This window comes from Haliotis rufescens, unplaced genomic scaffold (assembly GCF_023055435.1).
Source record: "Haliotis rufescens isolate VD_foot unplaced genomic scaffold, xgHalRufe1.0.p SCAF_15, whole genome shotgun sequence".
Lineage (NCBI taxonomy): Eukaryota > Metazoa > Mollusca > Gastropoda > Lepetellida > Haliotidae > Haliotis > Haliotis rufescens.
Window position 1 is genome coordinate 21694794 of NW_025963835.1, and position 21487 is coordinate 21716280.

Below are 21487 nucleotides of genomic sequence, written 5' to 3' on the forward strand. Positions count from 1 at the left end.
GTTAATCACCTTCGCCTCTTACGACAAGCATGGTCGCCTTTTATGGCAAGCATTGGTTGCTGAAGACCTAATCAACCCCGGATCTTCACGGGTCGCTAATGACTGAGCGTCATACTGCTGGTTCAGTAGGCATTTCTCTGGATTAGATTCCATTATCTGATACTTTGGGGTCTAAAGCTTCTGACATTTGATAAAAAAAAACCCGCACCAGGCACACGTCTCGTGACAATCTAGCTCTGTTTGAAACTGATCGAAAATGTTTCTTGTTGTGATTTGTGAAACGATTCCAAAGACAGGAAGCATTTGACATCACCACACCAAAGAAGGCTAAGACTGTCCCATCAGCTGGAAAGGTTGTGGCATACTTGTTCTGGGATACCAAGGGCGTCATCATAGTGGACTATCTTCCAAATGACCACGCAGAAATGGAGCTCATTATGCTGCATGTTTAAAGAAATTAAGACCAATATGTGTGGAAGCTGAGAAAACATGTGGTCTTCTACCCGGACAAGGCTTCGGTTAACAAATCAATCATTGCTGTGGGTAGTCCATGTGTGTGGCTTTGAACTCCTTCAGCACCCACTTTACCCTCCTGATCCAGTTTTGTCAGATTAACATTTGTTCCTAAACATGAGTAAGGATCCAGATGGTAACCATTTCGACTCGAACGGTCACCTAGTAATGAGTGAGAGTTTGGTTTTATACCGCTTTTAGCAATATTCCAGCAATATCACAACGGGGGACACCAAAAATGGGCTTCACACATTGTACCCATGTTGGGATTCGAACCCGGGTCTTCGGCGTGACGAGCGAACGCTTTAACCACCAGGCTACCCGACCGCCCCTGGTCACCTAGTAGCAGCTGTGGAAAACGTTTACACAGCCAAGACTTCTACAAAACTGGGATAAGATATATCATGTTATCGTCTTTAGGTCAAGTCTTCCTTTCCACTGAAGATCAGAAAGATTACCTGTTCAATAATATGATGTACAACTTGGGGAATGAAATAAGGATATCTGAAATAAATTTGTTGTAAACAATTTCCACCTGATGTGTGAAATAAATTCTTAAATTATTGTTAGTATATTGTTAAAAAAATATGAATTTAATTGGTTTGTGTGGAATAAATGAATGGCAAATGGTAATATATTGTTTGTTTTCCTTTTTCGCTATAAAAATCTAAAAAAGGTCTGTTTTTCTGCAAGAAAATCCACATTTGTTCACCTAATTTGGTTCTGTTTTATCAAGTACAAATTGGTACTATTCTGACTCGGTTCAGATCTCAGCACAACCCGAAGTAACACCAGGACTGGAGTCACACAAGGATTATTATTTGTCAGGATGGAGTCACACCAGGACTGGTGTCTGTCTGGGTGGAGTCACACCAGGACTGGTGTCTGTCTGGGTAGAGTCACACCAGGACTAATGTCTGTCTGGCTGGAGTCACACCAGGACTGTTGTCTGTCTGGGTGGAGTCACATCAGGACTAATGTCTGTCTGGGTAGAGTCACATCAGGACTAATGTCTGTCTGGGTGGAGTCACACCAGGACTGTTGTCTGTCTGGGTGGAGTCACATCAGGACTGGTGTCTGTCTTGGTGGGGTCACACAAGTTCTGGTGTCTGTCTGGGTGGAGTTACACAAGATCTGTTGTCTGTCTGGGTGGGGTCTCACCAGAACTGGTGTCTGTCTGGGTGGGGTCACACCAGGACTGGTGTCTGTCTTGGTGGGGTCACACAAGGACTGGTGTCTGTCTGGTTGGAGTCACACCAGAACTGGTGTCTGTCTGGGTGGGGTCACACCAGGACTGGTGTCTGTCTGGGTGGAGTCACACCAGGACTGGTGTCTGTCTGCGTGGAGTAACACAAGGACTGGTGTCTGTCTGGGTGGAGTAACACAAGGACAGGTGTCTGTCTGGGTGGGGTCTCACCAGAACTGGTGTCTGTCTGGGTGGGGTCACACCAGAACTGGTGTCTGTCTGGGTGGAGTCACACAAGGACTGGTGTCTGTCTGGTTGGAGTCACACCAGGACTGGTGTCTGTCTGGGTGGAGTCACACAAGGACTGGTGTCTGTCTGCGTGGAGTCACACCAGGACTGGTGTCTGTCTGGTTGGAGTCACACCAGGACTGGTGTCTGTCTGGTTGGAGTCACACCAGGACTGGTGTCTGTCTGGGTGGAGTAACACAAGGACAGGTGTCTGTCTGCGTGGAGTCACACAAGGACTGGTGTCTGTCTGGGTGGAGTCACACAAGGACTGTTGTCTGTCTGGGTGGAGTCACACAAGGACTGGTGTCTGTCTGCGTGGAGTCACACAAGGACTGTTGTCTGTCTGGGTGGAGTAACACAAGGACAGGTGTCTGTCTGGGTGGGGTCTCACAAGGACTGTTGTCTGTCTGGGTGGAGTAACACAAGGACAGGTGTCTGTCTGGGTGGGGTCTCACAAGGACTGTTGTCTGTCTGGGTGGAGTCACACCAGGACTGGTGTCTGTCTGGTTGGAGTCACACCAGGACTGGTGTCTGTCTGGTTGGAGTCACACCAGGACTGGTGTCTGTCTGGGTTGAGTCACACCAGGACTGGTGTCTGTCTGGGTGGAGTCACACCAAGACTGGTGTCTGTCTGGTTGGAGTCACACCAGGACTGGTGTCTGTCTGGGTTGAGTCACACCAGGACTGGTGTCTGTCTGGGTGGAGTCACACAAGGACTGGTGTCTGTCTGGTTGGAGTCACACCAAGACTGGTGTCTGTCTGGTTGGAGTCACACCAGGACTGGTGTCTGTCTTGGTGGGGTCACACCAGGACTGGTGTCTGTCTGGGTGGAATCACACCAGGACTGGTGTCAGATCCTTAAACATACTTAATGTTACTCCAGAGCTGTGCTACATGGAGCCTGGTATCTTCATATGATAAGCTTCAAACAAAATACAGTAAACTATGGTTATGACAAACTCTAAGGGGCCACTAAGTTTAGTTCGTAATAACCGTAGTCCTATATAAGCATATATACAACAAATAAGTTCATTATATCGGTCAGTTCAATATATGCGTGTTCGTTTTAAACATAGTTTACTGTAGATTTATATTCTTTATTAATGTTACAAAAAATCAAAGTTTAACAATCTTGGCAGCTCCATTGGCAGAATCACCTGACTGTCCATACACAATGGGAATGTCCTTATACACCAGCTCCAGTCTAGATCGAACAATAGGGTTTTTAGTAATAACTGATCCACTAGCAAGAATTCTTTTCACATGGCCTGATTGTGTTAAAACCTGAGACGACATGAGTGTATGTAGATTGTCTATGATAGATTCACACAGGCCTCTGAACACCTCACCGAGAGATGTGTTACTGCTGGTAATTCCGGCAATGCTAGCTTTCAGGGAAGGTTGGTGGCGCTCTCCATACAGGGTTGGTGTGATGCACAAACTGCAGCTTTCTGATGTCATAGCAGCGTCAGAGAGCTTAGCCCAAATATCAGTTTCAGACATAGCAAACCCTGTAAGAAGAACATGTCAGTGGTGATATATTGTCATGGTGGGCATGTAGTCACAAATAACATACCTAAAAATGTATGTATTTTCTTCTATATTACGGTGGTCTGTAAATAATCGAGTCTGGACCAGACAATCTAGTGATCAATATCATGAGCATCGATCCACGCAAATGTTTTGTTTGTTTGTTGTTTAACACAGCACCCAGCAATATTCCAGCTATATGACGGCGGTCTGTAAATAATTGAGTCCGGACCAGACAATCCACTGATTGACATCATGAGCATCGATCCAAGCCATTGAGGTACGTTGACATGCATCAACCAAGTCAGCAATACTGACCACCCGACTCCATTAGTCGCCTCTTACGACAAGCATAGTCGTCTTTATATTCTTCTGTGGTCAATGTTGCTTTCCTATTGCAATCCATCTTCCCGAGGCAAGGGAACTGACTATAAAAGATTTGGCTGGAGTAATGAGTCTATGCATAGTCCAATCAAAATTGCCTAACAAACTAGACATCCGGTTGGTTAACAGAATGGATTTCTATGTGCAGATTTCCTTGACTGCAGGATTTGCAAAGCATGTGTACTGTCAACTTGGTGTCAACAGATATTTTGCAAATCTTTTTATGTTTTTAATCAAGGTACTCAAGTCATTTGATGGACTTCGCTGGGTAATACCCGTTTTATTACAATATAGCTCTTGATTATTGATCAGATCATCATGACTGGGCATCTTGTTACGGGATATGAGAAGAAGGGACATCGAGGGGACATAACTCGTAATAGCCGCTGGTGGCGCTCCGAACGAACTAGGGTGGAAACTGGACTTTAATAGTCAGTTAACACCCTTGCCCGGAAAGATGATTGCAATTATACATGTTAACTTTGGCATTGACAACTTTGATTTATTGCAGCAAAATATGTCAATTTAGTTTTAATAACACAAAAACACATATTCTCAGGCAATGGCTATTTAGAAGGTGAGGTGATAGAGATTACTGAAAATCTGGAAAGTTTTGTGCCATGATATTACTGCGAGTGGCTAATGATAGCCTTTACTGCATCTAGAAAGTTTTGCAACACCCAGTTAAGATTGCTTAATATGAAAGCTACTTTTGCAGGTGTTATATTTGATAAGTAGGAAGCGACATGATGGAAGGGTAAGTCAGTGTCAGTCAGTGATTTGTAAACAATAGATGCATGTGTTGTTGTTGTTGTTGACAAGGGAGGTTGGAGTATGACTTAAACAGACCTACCAAACTCCCCGAACCATCCTTGCAGCATCGACACAAAGTGTTGTAGTACGTTGCCACCATTCAGGCCAGTACTCAGGGCCAGGTACTCATCACCGAAGTAAGGGAAATAACACAATGTGGCAGACTTGTCCTCCAGAGAGCTAGACTTCACGGAGTTGTCTCCCTTGACAACATAGCCCATTTGAATGGATGTGCTCAGGTTCAGGACTGAACAGATTGTAACAGTGCATCAGAAATTTTCTTCAATTGATTTTGAAAGTTTTACAATAAATTTTAATATTCATATACTTATCCTGTCTCACACTCTGCATTTCGCCTTCTTCTTTCGATCATGGTGTGGTAACGGCCAAGAATGAAGTTTCCAGCTTCAAAACATTTTGCCTGAACACATCACCATGGTCACCACCTAACCAAATGGGTCGTGCACTGTAATCCCATGCATCGCGACCCTACATGACCTGGTAGCCTGACAAAACCTACCACATCATTCTCTTTCTTAGAGCAGAAAGGCTGGTGATACTGTAAGGCGGGGGATGGTCGGGTGGGCATGTAGCGTGTGAGATAGGATAAGAATATAACTATACAATTTAGTGAAAGTTTTCAAACATTTAAACTTATCCTATCTCACAGTATGCATTTCATTGCAAAACAAAGATCTGAGGACATCCCATTACGGGTCACATCAGAACGACCTTTCATCCAACCAATCAGAGCATCGCTTACCAGATCATGAAAATGACAGTCGGAATGTATTTTTTAATCATGCAACTGCGAAATATTTAACACTTGGTATTCCGAACGACAGTTATGGGTTTTATGATTATATCCATACAATCTAGGCAATGTATAAGCCATTCCAGAATGTTCTTCTTATAACTTATATGCCAAAATATGTTTCTACGCGTAGTTGCCAGTTTGAAACTAGTGTCATAAAGCTCGAGAAAGCTGCCTTCTGATTGGCTAATGTCGATTTCTTGTCAGTCATTTCATTGGTCAGTCAATATTCTCGAAAGGTCGTACTGGCATGACCCGTAATGGGATGTCCTCAGATCTTTGTTTCGTGGCAGCGAGAACTTAGATCTGATTTTAATGAGATTGCCGACGACTTGGGCTTGACAGTGTCCTTTGTTGTTGGAGTTTACAGTGCGTGACCCATTTGTTTGAGTGGTAGCCATGGTGATGCTGGATGTGTTTGGGTGAATTGTATTTTCGAGGCTAGAAAATCTGTTCAAGCACAATTCCACATAGGATTGAAGAAGATAGAAGAATTGCATAGCGTGAGATAAGTTGAAAATTTATCATTGCAAGTCAGATAACAAAATTATAACATTAAAAAGGCCCCAAACCAGGAAAATACTATGTTTTTATCACCTATCTATCCAAATAAAACTCTGAGATAATATTTTTAAAAAATCCTGTACAATGCATTTTATGTATTTCTTTGTTTTTTACCTACCGATCACATTTTTGACTGTCAAAATCCATAAAAAAGAGAAAAGTAAGTGTGGTCTCGAGTAATCTGCAAGCAACCTGTAGCTGTAACATGGTACTGTCATCAAAACACTTCATACCCTTCAAGGAGGGTCACTGGTGGCCCAGTCGTCTAAGCTGGGTTGCCTCCCTTGGGCATGCCAGCAGCCTATGACTGTCGGTTCGAATCCCGGTTCGCCCCAATTATGTTTCTAGATTTGACAGCACCATACCGTGCTTGTAGGTTCCACCGAAGTGGTAAATGTCTAAGACCTGCATCACTTTGGGCTTTCCTTCCACATTAAGATGACACACCAGGATTTAACTGGAATACTGTTAAAAGCGGAGTTAAACCCAACACACTTACTCACACACAAGGAAGTGATGAAGGAGTAAGTATACATCGAAATGCCTCGTTACTCATAATAAAGAAGTTGACAACCATAATTTCTTTTCCTTATGAGTATCACTTCTAAATGCCATCCAAATACTTGAATTTATACACGATGGTTGTTATGTCAGAAAAAGAATATTTATGTTTCTGGTTCCCAGACCAACCCATCACATGTGATTTTCATCTTCCCGAGGTGAGGTGTTAACTGTCTTTAAAAGTCCAGTTTCCACCCTTGCCCAACTAGGCTGGAATTCAAGAGTTATATTTTGGCCAGACTAACGAGTCTATGCCTCGTTCAATCAAAATCGTGTAACAAAATCGACATGCCGTTTGTAAACTGCCTTGTACCGTTAACTCGGTATCGACAGATATTTTCTGAATCATCAATGTCTTTGTCCATGTTCCATGTCTTTGATCAAGGTGCGCAAGTAATTTGAAGCACTTCACACGGTAAGTCTCATTTTATTACAATATAGACCTTCATTATCGATCAGATTGTTTTCATTGGGCCCTGCCATTTTGTTTGAAGCCAAATCAAGTAGTATAAAATGTGGAATCTGATTGGTCAACAGGAGTGACAACGAAGGAATATAACTTGTAAATAGTCACTGGTGGAGCTACGACCGCGCCACGAAATTCCAGTGTAGTTCGGCAAGGGAGAAAACTGGACTTTCATAGTCAGTTAATTCCTTTGCCTCAGGAAGATGGTGATTTCTTACAAACTGGGATGTATTGATGAAGAATAACTCATCACAGCAAGACCACATTTTACAGATGTTGTTGCAGAGGATGTGTTTGACCAATTTTCTTGTTTTGAAAATGGGAACCAAAAACAAAATGTGTAGTGGCCTTTTCTATCAGAGCTTTAGAACCAAGAATATATTTTACCAGTATCAAGGAATCTTTTCTTTCAAACATTTTCTTAAAATAAGTAGATAATAATTATCATTGAATAATATATTTTCTTATATTTAGGACACATTATCCCCCAAAACAATTATGATGTAACTTAGTTTTTTTCTAAAAATAAGGAACATGATTTTGACAGTGATGCGACCATAACATCTTTTTCACATCCCTAACTAGTTGTCAAGACAGCTGCACAAAACATTAATAAAAATCATAATTATAAGTTTTTACCTCTCATGTTTCCTGAGACAAATATTTACTTGTTTGGAATTACCTGCGTCGTGAGGGTCCTGTAGGATAGACAGAAAGGCACACTGGATGTCCCCCAGCGCGGCATACACTGGGATGTGAGGCTGGATGTCCAGCCAGGGACGCTGTAGCTGACCGGCTACATTCCCAGCAGGCACGACCTCCTCCAAGAGGTCAGTCGGGAAGCCATTCTCAGACAGTCTGCGAAATTAAGCTGTAATGACTTTCAGATGTAGACACATATTGTAACAGTGTAAATATGCAATCTTATTAAAATCAGATCTTAGTTCTCGCTACCGCTAAACAAAGATCTGAGGACATCCCATTACGGGTCATGTCTGAACAACCTTTCAATCGACCAATCAGAGCGTCGCTTACCAGATCATGAAAGTGGCAGTCGGAAGGTGATTTCTAATCATGCAACCTTGAAAACTTTAACACAGGGTATTCTGAACGATAGTTACGGAGTTAACGACTGAATCCATACAATCTAGACCATCTATTAGCCATTCCAGAATGTTCTTTTGTTAGGGTTTCAAATTTTTAATCGAGAATTTGCCAAATATGTTTCGATGCATTGTCTCCTATTTGAAATTAGTGCCGTAAAGCACGAGAAAGCTACCTTCTGATTGGCTAATGTCGACTTCTTTTCAGTCATTTCATTGGTCGGTCAAAGTCCGCGCAAGGTTGGTCTGACATGACCCGTAATAGGGTGTTCTCAGATCTTTGTTTAGCGGAAGTGAGAACTAAGATCTGATTTTAATGAGATTGTATAAATATGCATTGTCCATTTTCCTTCATACATCTGTAAAACAGAAGACAACTATTTAATATGAGACAGAGTTTAACACAAGGCAGAATTGCCCGTCCAGTATGCACAAATGGATAATAGGGATGCAGAAATAAAATATATTGCATCCCAACAGAGTAATATTCATTGTACAGAAGTACAGCCCTCTAAGTTTGCATCATAGTTAGGGAGCCAAGCGGCTCCCAACATGAATATTAAAGGAGCCAAACTTAAGTGTTTAGGAACCTACTATTTTTTCCAAGGAACCAGACTGAGAATCTGAGATAGGACATGTTTGCACAGGTTTCATTTGGGATAGGACACATGTTTGCACAGGTTTTGTTTCAGATAGGACACATGTTTGCACAGGTTTCACTCGAGGTAGGACACATGTTTGCACAGGTTTCATTTGAGGTAGGACATATGTTTGCACAGGTTTCATTTGAGGTAGGACACATGTTTGTAGGGTCTTCATTGTGTCAAGCCTAAAGGTGGGTTTTCAATTGGAACAGACAGGTACATTAGTAATATTGTAAATATTTCCTTTTGGTACACTATCACATGTTCATGATAGTGCAGCCGGGTACAACATACTCAAGCTATTAATGAAACCCATGTAATTGTATTAACCTAAATAAATAGACATCATGATATGAAACATTATTAATTAATTATGTACTGGACGTTGGTCCTGCAAACACGACTTGCTAAACAAGATTTGCAACTAAAATCTATTTGTATCTTAAACAGACAGACACCAGTTATTTTTACTCTTAGGTAGCCAAGTGGCGAGAGGTAGATAAATTAAGTTCGCCAGTCACAGATTTAGGTCGCATTGGTCACCGAAATAGTTGCTACTTAGAGGGCTGAAGCAATTATCAAATCTTTCAGTACAGTACACCACATACTTTACCTACTGTACCAGACCCAACTAGTTCCTGTAATTTCTTAGGGACCCTTGAAATCAATTATTGAAGGTGCCCTGGATAGAGGCAACATATTATCATTAAAAGACAGTCTGTGCCAAAATGTTCGTGCCCACAAGCTCAAATATTCATCTTGTCATCATTTTCTGAATTTCATTATTTGTCTCAGTCTATGGACAAGTTTTGTGTGATCTTATCATACAAGAAGATATTTTACTGGACTTTGTTTTCGGACTAGTGGCTAAAGTTGTGGACTAAACAGGTATAAAAATGGTGCCAATAGTTTTTTTGGTGCTTAATAAGCAAAAACTTATATACTGACATGCCTGTGTTCCAAGACAACAGCTGTGTGTTGAAATAGCCCAAACTGGCTGCCACTTGGACCGAAGTCACCGGTTTCTTCAAGCCACAGAGTCTCGCTACAACATAGTCCATCACTGAACCACTGCAGTCGTACCCCATGTCAGTGACGACCTCCCCCTTGTGGCGAGTCAGCCAGAACAGCGTGGCACAGCCATGCCCTGTGGCCAGCTGGAGGTGGGAGGAGGGGGCTGGGAGGGTGGCCAGGAACTCGGGGGTGCAGCGCTGGTCCATCCATGTGTACAGGGGACTGGTGACGACCTGACATATAAATAGACTTTACACATGGTCAGGTGTAAGCTGTCTTCATGTTCATAAACCCTGAAACATAACATTAAAGAGGTGAGAGAGTCTCGAGGAGTTCGGCCACATAACATCAAATAGGTGAGGGAGTCTCCAGAAGTTCGGCCACATAACATTAGATAAGTGAGGGAGTCTCCAGGAGTTCGGCCACATAACCTTAAAGAGGTGAGGGAGTCTCCAGGAGTTCGGCCACATAACCTTAAAGAGGTGAGGGAGTCTCCAGGAGTTCGGCCACATAACCTTAAAGAGGTGAGGGAGTCTCCAGGAGTTCGGCCACATAACATTAAAGAGGTGAGGGAGTCTCCAGGAGTTCGGCCACATAACATCAAATAGGTGAGGGAGTCTCCAGGAGTTCGGCCACATAACATTTAAGAGGTGAAGGAGTCTCCAGGAGTTCGGCCACATAACATTATAGAAGTGAGGGAGTCTCCAGGAGTTCGGCCACATAACATCAAATAGGTGAGGGAGTCTCCAGGAGTTCGGCCACATAACATTAAAGAGGTGAGGGAGTCTCGAGGAGTTCGGACACATAACATTAAATAGGTGAGGGAGTCTCCAGGAGTTCGGACACATAACATTAAATAGGTGAGGGAGTCTCCAGGAGCTCGGCCACATTACATTAAATAAGTGAGGGAGTCTCCAGGAGTTCGGACACATAACATTAAATAGGTGAGGGAGTCTCCAGGAGTTCGGCCACATAACATTAAATAGGTGAGGGAGTCTCCAGGAGCTCGGCCACATAACATTAAATAAGTGAGGGAGTCTCCAGGAGTTTTTTATTGGGTCTTAGTTTGATCAGTACTTAAGTTACATCGTGACTTGTCAGCTTCAGAGACATATGACATAGGTCTGCGACTCTAGTGAAGCCTGTGAGCATCGATTATATGGAGCTGAGAGGCCTCGACTCATGACTGGGGAGACAGCCTCCGTGATCTAGTGGTACAGCGTCCGCCCGGAGAGCGGAAGGTCAGTGGTTCGATCCCCAGCTGCGTCATACCAAAAGACGTTAAAAAATGGTGCTAGTATTAACCTTGCCTAGCGTTCGGCATTAAGGGGCTAAGACAAGTACTGGTGTACTGTGTCTGAGTGGGGTATACATGTTAAACTGAGGCATGGTAAAATCTGCATCAGTCCTGACTGATTCAAGCACACACACATGTATGCATGCACATTGCTACATAAGAGCAATAAGCTTGGACGCGACGCTAAACCCCATTTGACCTCACCTCACCTCATGAATGGGGTTTAAATCCCATAATCACTAATCCTGGCATAGCTGCTTTACACCCTCAGGGTTGAATCACAAAGTCTGAATATTTGATATCACATGGTTACATCACATTGACATTTCTTATATAAATCCACAGAGGATCTGATATTTTTTGTTTCTTTTGTTTGTTGTTTAACGCCGTACTCAGCAATAATCCAGCTATATGCCGGCGTTCTGTAAATGATCAAGTCTGGACCAGACAGTCCAGTGATTGACATCATGAGCATCGATCCATGCAATTCGGATACAATGACATGCATCAACCAAGTCAGCAAGCCTGACCAACCGATCCCATTAGCTGCCTCTAACGACGAGCATAGTCGCCTTTCGCGGCAAACATGTGTTGCTGAAGACCTATTCTTCCCCAGATCTTCCAGGTCCAGAGGATATGAACTAAAACAGAGTTAATGAATGTTGTTTCAGATCCCAGTGGACACTATTCCATCATATCATACAATCCCAGCCACTTGGTGCAGAATACAGGATACTCATCTTCAGCACTTACAACAAGCGTGGATTGGCTCAAACCTATCAGAGCTCCAGATTACCTTTTGAGCAATTGAGGTTTTACTTGAAGGTTTCTATTTCAATTGGGCTATTACATTTTTCATTGGGTAATCAATATGTTTTCACTTATCTATTCATCACCCTATTGGGTTTTTCCCAAAATGAGTAAACATTTTGAGATTTCAAAAAAATAACAATAATGTATCAGACGTACATAAGGGTTTTAACTATAGGCTTGACTAGGAAAGCAAATTAGCTCGTAATTGTGTTTCTGAAATTAGCTCCATTGTACGCATGCTGAAAAAGCTTCATTGGGTATTTATGCATGCTGTTATTACACATTTGACTTTTTCATTTAATGCATGCGTTTCCGTACGCAAGTTAATTGAAAGTAATCAGGGTTTGAATATTTTGGGGGGTTATTTTACGCATATACGCAGCTTATCTGTAGCTCTGGCTATTCTGGGTAAGCTTCATGAAAAGCGAGTGCTGAATCACCTTTGTGTCCAGATCAGTTGCTTCCGCAACCTCCTTGCCCTTCCACAACATGATCCCGTGCATCTGCCCCGTCACTCCGATTCCTTCAACCTGCTTCTGGGCACAAGGTGGGATCTTCCTGATGCACTCACTCAATGCGTGCAATATTTTGTCAGGGTCCTGCTCGGATCCAAGATGGCCGACATCACTGACAGTGTCTGCTGCTGACTTCTGGGAAGCGGAACAGATGGTTTCTTGTGACACAATGTCCAGCACAGACACCTTGACTGATGTCGTCCCAATGTCAATACCCAGTGCATAGGCGTGGTTCTTGGACATAGCTTCACTTCACAGCTGAAAGAATATGAAATTATATAGCATGTGAGTTGACATGAGGTTATATCGTCGTGTTCAATATTACTGTACTTATATAGTGACATTCATGCACGTGTACGTGCGAATCTGCTTGTACTTGCCCGAACTTCTGCCAGGTCCATAGTGCTAGTCCACGGAGAAACCATGCCGCAGTTTTAACATTGATACCCAGTAGACACAGCACAATAGCTCCGAGCTGACGAGTACCATAATGCCGAACTACAGGAAGGGTAACAACAAGTACCATCTTCTAACCATGTTTGGGGCGGTCTGGTAGCCTAGTGGTTAAGGCGTTCGCTCGTCATGCCGACGATCCGGGTTCAATTCCCGACATGGGTACAATGGGTGAAGCCCATTTCTGGTATCCCCCGCTGGATATTGCTTGAATATTTCTAAAAGCGGCGTAAAACCAAACTCACTCATTCACTCTAACCATGTTTGGTATGACACGGTCGAGGATCAAACCACTAGATATGAATTTGATGTCAAATGTGCAAATTGATGAGAGTTGATCCTCTATGGCTGCCACATTACATGACTTCAACATGTTCAACTTGCTATGTCAAAGAATGAAAGACAGTTCACCCATGTATAGGCTTCACATGATTTTGGGGAGAAAATCAGTCAATTATAGCTAATGAGTCCGTCACCACAAAAACTGAGGAATAATAGTGAGTGGGCTTGACCCCACTTTGAACAGTATTCCATTTAATCACTGCATGTCAACATCATGTAGGAGGAAGACCCGAAGTAAAGCAGGTCTTAGACTTTTACCACTTTTACCCACAAGGACTGATATGGTGCCGACAAACCTTGAAATATAATCATGTGAACCGGGATTCAAACCCATGATCACAGGATTCTGGTGTGCCCAAGGGAAGCAACTCTGCACAGCGAATTGTTATACCTCAAGACGACTGGGCTGCCCGTGGATAATACATAATTATGAATAGAACACACACAACAGAGAAGATATATATTTGCTTCGACCCTAATTAGAAAAAGAATCTGACTGCATATCCCAGAATCTTGGATTAATGTGATCGCTGCAGAATTGTACTGGTAAAATATTACTTAGTTTGTTTATTTAACCGAAAATATAAAATGTTATTTAAGGGGCACTGATCTAAAGCAATTCCGCGGGACTGCTTGTTGCCTTTGTTATTGTTTTTTCCCGTGAGTACCCAGCTGATATAGCAGAAACCTAGATTAGTTCGCAACCTGTGCTGAGCAATTCGTAGGCGCGTTTGTCACTTTTATTGATAGTATAAGGGCGTATGGTCACATTGATCAACAAAATGGAAATTGGAAATAATAAGGAAATGTAGGTATCGTTGTGGGTAGCATCGGTAATGGTGACAAAGTTTTGATGAGTCACTTGCTTGGTAATTGTGCAATATTGTGTAATTGTAAATATTTCTCCTGAGCATTGCTTATTTTATTGTGTTTATATTTTTACAGTCAAAATGTGGAAAAAATTTCACTTAGGAAATTTATTAAACGCCTGAATATTCAGTTATTTTACAAATTGACTGAAAAATATGTCCATCTGTATTATTATGACAACGAATTCCAAACATTTTGATGTTTAATATCATCACCAAGAGACTGAAAATGTTACGATGAAAAGTACATTTCTATTTTGTTTGGCTTCTAATCCTACATAATAATCTACTGTGATGTTTTTAGGCCCTATTGATCGTCTTAATCAATTTTGGTCAATCTGTTAAAGAAATGGACAGATTTTTCAGTCAAAATGACTGAAATATTTACACATTTTATAAATTGCCTAAGAGAATCACATTTTACAAATTGACTGTAATATACAAAGGAAAAGACTTGTGAAAACAACGTCTATCACGCATGGAAGAACTTCCCAACCATGACGTAGAGGAACAAGAATGAATCTGTCCAATGCTACTGCAAATGAAGGAAAACAAAATGCGAATATCATAATTACAACCTACCAGATTTAGGTGTATAAGTTTAGGCAGCTTCCTTGTTCGAGGAATGTATCCGTGAATATCCACACAAAGGAACAATATCCCAAATGGCTGCAGCTGTACAAAGAAACGTATTTGATGTCACGTGTCTCTGTAACAATCAAATATTTTAAAATATATTTATCGTTTCGGGATATTATAACCTGTGTTCGTTTCTCAACTGATCACTTAGATTGTTTCAGGTGTTTCACATAGGTGTCAAGTCTCAAAGGTCGGCTGAGAAAGCCCACATGACAACTATTTTCATAACGTCCACGTGCATATTACATAACACACATTTCACCTCACTCTCTAACCTGGATTTAGATTGAATCATTACCCCAGACACAATAAATGCCAAATGGGAAGCTTTCTCATGTATTTGGAGTGGTGCTACAACTAATTATACCTGTAATAAATTCATTAACTGAGCATCAAGTGAATGACGACAAATACACAAGTGTAGGGTTATACCAGAAAACGTGGATGACAACAAGGGAGTAGTAATCATATTATCGACGCAATCCGAAAATGCTTTCACTGCATTGATACTTTTTTTAAAACTATAACAATCAGGGGTATTTCCAAATGACGACAACCGATGAGCTCCGCCTTTCTTTTTGTCTGTTTGTTTAGGCTGAAGAAATTAATTAACATGCGCCCTTTGTCGAAATCTTAGATCACGGTTAGGCCTAACCAATCAGTGTTCAAAAATGGGTAAAACAGATATTGCCTCCAAGTTTATTTTGCTGTCCTTGCAGACGGTAGCCCAGTCTCCTGTCACGCTCCGTTGCGTTGCGTATCATCCGGGTACTCACGGGAAAAAAAACAATAACAAAGGCAACAACCAGTCCGGGGAATTGCTTTAGATCAGTGCCCCTTTAAATGAAGTCAGTTAATTCATGTCAGTTTTGATTCAAAAGAACATTTTATTTTATTTTATAACCACATGGTTATCACGCAGTCACTGATTTCAAAAAACTATGAGGAAGGGGGATACGGACGGAAGTCTTTCCAAACATTTACCTTGTATAAAAGTATGGGTCTCACCTGTAACTTCCCCCAGTCAGGATTTTCTCATTAGAGTTATCTGCCCTTGATTTAAAAACCCAATCCTGCTTCCTGTCAAGTTTCGGAATCGGCATGTCAACAGCGATAGTTTATGGTAAATTTCACATCACGGAGTTTTCACAGCAGTGTAATTGACAAAGCGGTTGCACATATATTTTACAAATATTGTAGGATGATACTGATATAGCCACATCAGACTTGTAGGCCTACATCGATATTAATTATTTATTCATAAGCAATCGACGCATTTGACAAGATCACATCTTCAGATCTGATCTTACTATGTGACATCTGGGCTTTTGACACAGGCCCTAAACAGGATATGTATATTACTGAAACACCGGACCCATATATATAAATAGATATAAGGATCCGGTGTTTCAGTAATATTACTATCCAGCTTCAGGGGCCTTTTGAGGCCATGCTAAAATAAGGTCATTTTGACCTGCTCGTGGCTAAAAAACGCGAATGCCCTAATACTAGACTTGCACTAATCTCAGAGGCAATAATTATTAGTTTAGATCATATTTTCTAGATTATATAAATGATAAGAACAAGTTGTCCAAGTAAGAAACTGGCGTCCTTTACTTAATCCTGCAGTGTCTGCTTATGTTGCCTAGCTATTATATGGATAGAATTACTATACACCCATGAACTTATCATTCAGGACAGCCTTGGAGCAAGGCTACTCCAACACTTATAAAGGGATATGCACTAGGGCTGGGACGGGTAACTCGGGTACTCGGGTCGGGTAGGTCCTGAGTAGGACCCGGGGACCCACAGGACTACCCGGACCCGTGGTAAGTCACGTGATATATTGTTTGATGACAAAAACTCACTATAGCTCATTGGTTACACCACAAGTCGCTAATGTTCGCATTTCTTTCTGATGATGCACACATTCCTTTTGGCTGGTATATGTTTCAGTAAAGATAAAACTTCAGTCAACTTCAGTGTATTGATCGTTTAATACAAGAATCTAAATAGTTTTGGCCAGGGCTGCAATAAAACAATTCCCAATCAGACATTTTGTTCCCAACTCTTGAGACCTGCAGTGGGTACCCGGTAGGGCCGGGTAATAGGTGATCGGGTACCCGGGTAGTAAATTTGAACTCGTCCCAGCCCTAATATGCGCTGCATAGCCATCTGTGAAGTGCTGGTGTTCTAAGATTGTAATTTATCATCCAAAACTGGCTCCCACAGGAGATATCGCTTGGATGAGATCAAGCGATATCTACACTGTAGATATCGCTGCAATGAAATTACATCACAATGCTTTACAGACCATTGTGACGTCACTGGTTACCATGACGTCACAATCAAATGACATCACTAATGGCTCTGCTACTGAAGCTGTTTGCAGTACTTTTTACACTGAAGACACTGCTAATTACTGTCTACAAATTGAAAAAGTTGAAAGAATGATGTTGGATGATAAATAAAATCTCACCCTCGTGTCTTTTGATATCAAATATATCAACACTCGTTGATAAAAGTGGCAAAAATCCTCGGCAAGCCTCGGAATATTTCCACTTTTATCAACTCGTGTTGATATATTTGATATCAAAAGACACTCGGGTGAAATTCTCTATTTATCTTTATCTTTAACCTCAGGACCATGTATCTATTCATGCAAATAATAATAACAAACAGATGAGGCCATAGGCCATACACTTGTGATATTGCAGGGTATGAAACTCCTAAAAATTTCAGCCAGACCACAGGACTGGCTAGCTGAAATACTTGCCAGCCCTGACCAAAACCTGCCTGCCCACTATAATCATATGTTTCTCAGGATAAGCTAACGGGGTTTCTTTTTGGTTACATTTTATCATTCATCTTTACATGTGAATTAATGATTATCATCGGGATATATTTAGAATATTGTCACATATGAAATATAACCCGACCGTCGGGCAGGGGGATTTGAAAATCTGGCAGCCTGAGTTGAAATCAACCCGTCTCGGACGGTGGGGCAGGCAGGTATTTCGAACACTGGATATTGATAACATATGATAACAACAATTAGGCCTATGGGGTAACCAGAGCTGGTAACCTCCGTACCATGTGAAACAAGCGTCTCTGCGTTGTGCGGCCAGGCAGGTCACATATTTACAAGGTCCACTTTGAGTGTTATTGTGTGTGGTTATGTCTATTTAATTTTAAAAATCTAAACATGAAATGGTTGGACAATGTTAATACTCAAAGTTGAAGGCACAAGAAGTCCAGATGTGACTGTTTTGTTATTTGTAATACAAGTGATAGCTATTGTAGGTGAACAGGGCTCCAGATCATTTTTTGGGCCATTGTTTATTGTTTGTTTGCACTCCTGTTCATAATCTGGAATACTCTATGACGTTCAATGATCTTTTTTGGATTCCCCTTTCCTTTCCCTTTCCATAATTGAGATAAAAGAGATATGAACATACATTTAACTGTACCTCTAAACTAAAACATCGTCAGCTTTAAAACAATTGTGGAAAATCTACTTGATCTAGATATGTATAGTTTCTATTTTACGCTGAAAACTGTGAAGGCAATCCGGTTTGATGTCGTTTGTTAGTTTAATGCCGCACTCAGCAATATTCCAGCTATATGACGGTGGTCTGTAAACAAATGAGTCTGGATCAGACAATCCAGTGATTGATATCGTGAGCATCGATCTACGCAATTGGGATCGATGACATGCTTCAACCAAGTCAGCGAGCCTGACCACCCGACCCTGTGAGTCGCCTCCTACGACAAGCATAGTCGCTTTCTACGGGAGTATAGGTTGTTGAAGACCTATTCTACCCCGGATCTTGGGCCATTGTGTATTTAGTTACATGTGAACATTCAATTTGGGTATTGATCATGTTTATAGTTGTCTTTGGGTACTCAAAATGTTTATGCATTTCGACACCACTTGCCATTCCTTAGAGTTAGTTTTGAGGTAGGGTATGGGTTAGCTAATATTCCAACTTTATGACAGCGGTCTGTAATCGAGTCTGGACCAGACAATCCAGCGATTGATATCATGAGCATCGATATACAATGACGTGCATCAACCAAGTCAGCAAGCCTGATCACTTTGTCCCGTTAGTCACCTCTTACGACAAGCACGGGTTAGTAGCGATGTGGTGAGATGAGGTGAGGTGAAATTGGGTTTAAAGTCGCGTCCAAGATTATTGCACTTATATAGCGACGTGCATGTACGTGTGTGTGGCTGCTTGTACTAGTCCGGACTGATGCCGATTTACAGTGCTAGCTCACCGAGATACCATGCCGCAGTTTAACATGAATACCCCCCTCAGACACAGAAAACTGACTCCGAGCCAACCAGTCCTTGTTTTATCCCCTTAATGCCGAGCCCAAGACAGGGTAAGAACAAGTACCATCTTTTAACGTCTTTTGGTATGGTGCGGCCGGGGATCAAAACCCCAGACCTTCCGCTCTCTCCGGGCGGACGCTCTACCACTAGACCACTGAGGCTGTCTGGTAGTGATGTACCTGTAGGGGTTCTGGGGCAGAACAGGTTTCCATTAACCAGGCATGTTGTATGATCGACCAAACATGAGCATTGGGTGGTCACAATATGTGACCAAGGTTGACATTGATTAAATATTCAGGTTTTTATCGGGGGGCACAGGTGGCCCAGTCGTCTAAGGTGCCGTGATTCGCTGTTGCGTCCCTTGGGCACCCCAGAAACCTATGGTTATGGGTTCAAATCCCGGTTCGCCCCGATTACGTTTCTAGGTTTGTCAGCACCATACCTGTGCTTGTAGGTTTCACCGAAGTGGTAAACGTCTAAGACCTGCATCACTTTGGGCTTTCCTACCACATTAAGCTGACACGCCGTGATATGACTGGAATACTGTTAAAAGCGGGGTTGAACCCAACTCACTCATTCAGGTTTTTACCTTTCGTCTTCTTACAATGTTTAAGATTTGGACAGTCTCACTGGCTATTGGAAAATACAACATTTGGTGTCTTTCTTGTGTTGTTTGAACAGAACAGGTTGACAGTGCTCTCAATCATTTTCTGCGTTACTTCAACATCTTCCTGAGGCAAGGAAGTAAACTGACTGTATAGTCCAGTTTACACCCTTGCCAAAATTTCTACACATCCTGCAATGGACCGAAATCTGCACTGCAGTTTATGAACTGGATGTTGGTTTCGTTACAAGATTTTGATTGAATTATGCATAGACTTGTTAGTCCAGCCAAAATATAACTCCATAATTCAAGCCTAGTTTGGCAAGGGTGGAGTATGGACTTTTGTCATGTTTATAGTCGGTTAGCTCCCTTGCCTGGGGAAGATGTTTTTCTATGGCACTTGTGCTGTTGTATTGCATCTGTCAAGCCCTGACCCACTGCCTCCTATTGATTGTTTCAGGACTGGACAACAACTTGAAGACTGCCCGACCAGTTATGCCATGTGGCTTCTCCCGACGCAAACCTCTCTGTCTGCTGTGTGGGATCCTCTCCACAACAGTGGTCCTGTACATCATGATCAACATCATCAGAGGCAACAGAAACAGAGTGACAGTAGACGTGTTTCAGACCGGCTTCTTTGATTACAATGGCACACATGACTATGACTACATCTTTACAGCTCAGGAGACTTGCAGAAAGGGAAGAGGAAATCAATCAGTTTTCTTGACTGTGGTCGTCGAAACTGCACCTGTCAAGTTTGCAGAGAGGCAGGCAATACGCGAAACCTGGGGATCATGGGTAAAACTGTATCCAAATATCCGTTTGGTTTTCTTGTTGGGGCTCACGGACAATGCAACACAAGCCAAACTTGGTGAGGAGAATCTGAAGTTTAACGATATCGTCCAAGAAACTTTCATCGACTCATATCAAAATTTGTCGATCAAGTCAGTCGCTGTTTTACGCTGGGTGTCCACATACTGTCGAGAAGCCAAATACGTTTTGAAAAGTGATGATGATATGTTTATTCACATTCCTAATCTAATAAACCTCCTTATGAAAGAGAAGTATGAACGGACCATTCTGGGATGTCTCGTGAATGGTGCTGCACCTATACAGGATCCCAACTCGAAATGGTATACGCCAACGTCAGACTTTCCTATGAGCACATATCCAGATTATACAAGTGGCACTGCCTATGTGGTATCTGGTGATATTGTATACGAGTTGTATCACATGGCTTTGCACACCAAGATGTTTTGGTTAGAGGATATATATATTACGGGGATATGTGCAAAGCGAATAAAGGCAAGACTTGTTAATAGTGCTGGGTTCACTTTCTTCAAGCGGGAGGTAAACGGATGTGCTTATAAGTACGCTATATCAGGACACGACAACACAGTGGAGGACATCGTCACAATCTGGAGCGATTTGCAGCAGAACAAGACTTGCTAGACCCCATGTGTATCTGTCATCTCCTAGGGATTCTGGATTAGAATATAGGGCCCCAGCAACAATGCTGGAGAGAGGCGACCAAATGGATCGGCTGGTGTCACTCGATGACTTGGTTCATTGCATGTCATTCTATCATAACATTGTGAAATGCTTGATTCTGATTGGTTAAAAAGAGGTTTCCTTTTTGTTATGGAAAATCCTTTTAAATATATTAAGCCTTTTCACATGAAAAATATGTGCATGTATACATCGATAGCCTACATATCGATTCATAAATTATTAAT

General features: G+C 42.0%; 2 protein-coding genes across 4 annotated transcripts; one reads left to right on the plus strand and one right to left on the minus strand.

Annotated features, from left to right (window-relative positions):
• LOC124135189 (sedoheptulokinase-like) lies at nucleotides 1–15935 on the minus strand. 3 transcript variants are annotated; one of them, XM_046500433.2, is made up of 6 exons: nucleotides 15817–15935; nucleotides 12431–12763; nucleotides 9815–10113; nucleotides 7802–7977; nucleotides 4755–4961; nucleotides 1–3498 (listed from the first exon to the last, which is right to left on the minus strand). In XM_046500433.2, the coding sequence occupies exons 2-6, from the start codon at nucleotides 12746–12748 to the stop codon at nucleotides 3104–3106; spliced, it is 1395 nt and encodes a 464-aa protein (XP_046356389.2). In that variant the 5' UTR covers nucleotides 12749–12763; nucleotides 15817–15935; the 3' UTR covers nucleotides 1–3103. The 3 variants fall into 3 exon arrangements, with proteins under 3 accessions (XP_046356389.2, XP_046356391.2, XP_046356392.2); XM_046500435.2 differs by lacking the exon at nucleotides 15817–15935 and adding an exon at nucleotides 14752–14803; XM_046500436.2 differs by lacking the exon at nucleotides 4755–4961.
• On the plus strand, nucleotides 15851–21407 carry LOC124135190 (beta-1,3-galactosyltransferase 1-like). Its single transcript, XM_046500437.2, has 2 exons — nucleotides 15851–15931; nucleotides 20212–21407. The coding sequence occupies exons 1-2, from the start codon at nucleotides 15910–15912 to the stop codon at nucleotides 21201–21203; spliced, it is 1014 nt and encodes a 337-aa protein (XP_046356393.2). The 5' UTR covers nucleotides 15851–15909; the 3' UTR covers nucleotides 21204–21407.
• The last annotated feature ends 80 nt before the right edge of the window (nucleotides 21408–21487 follow it).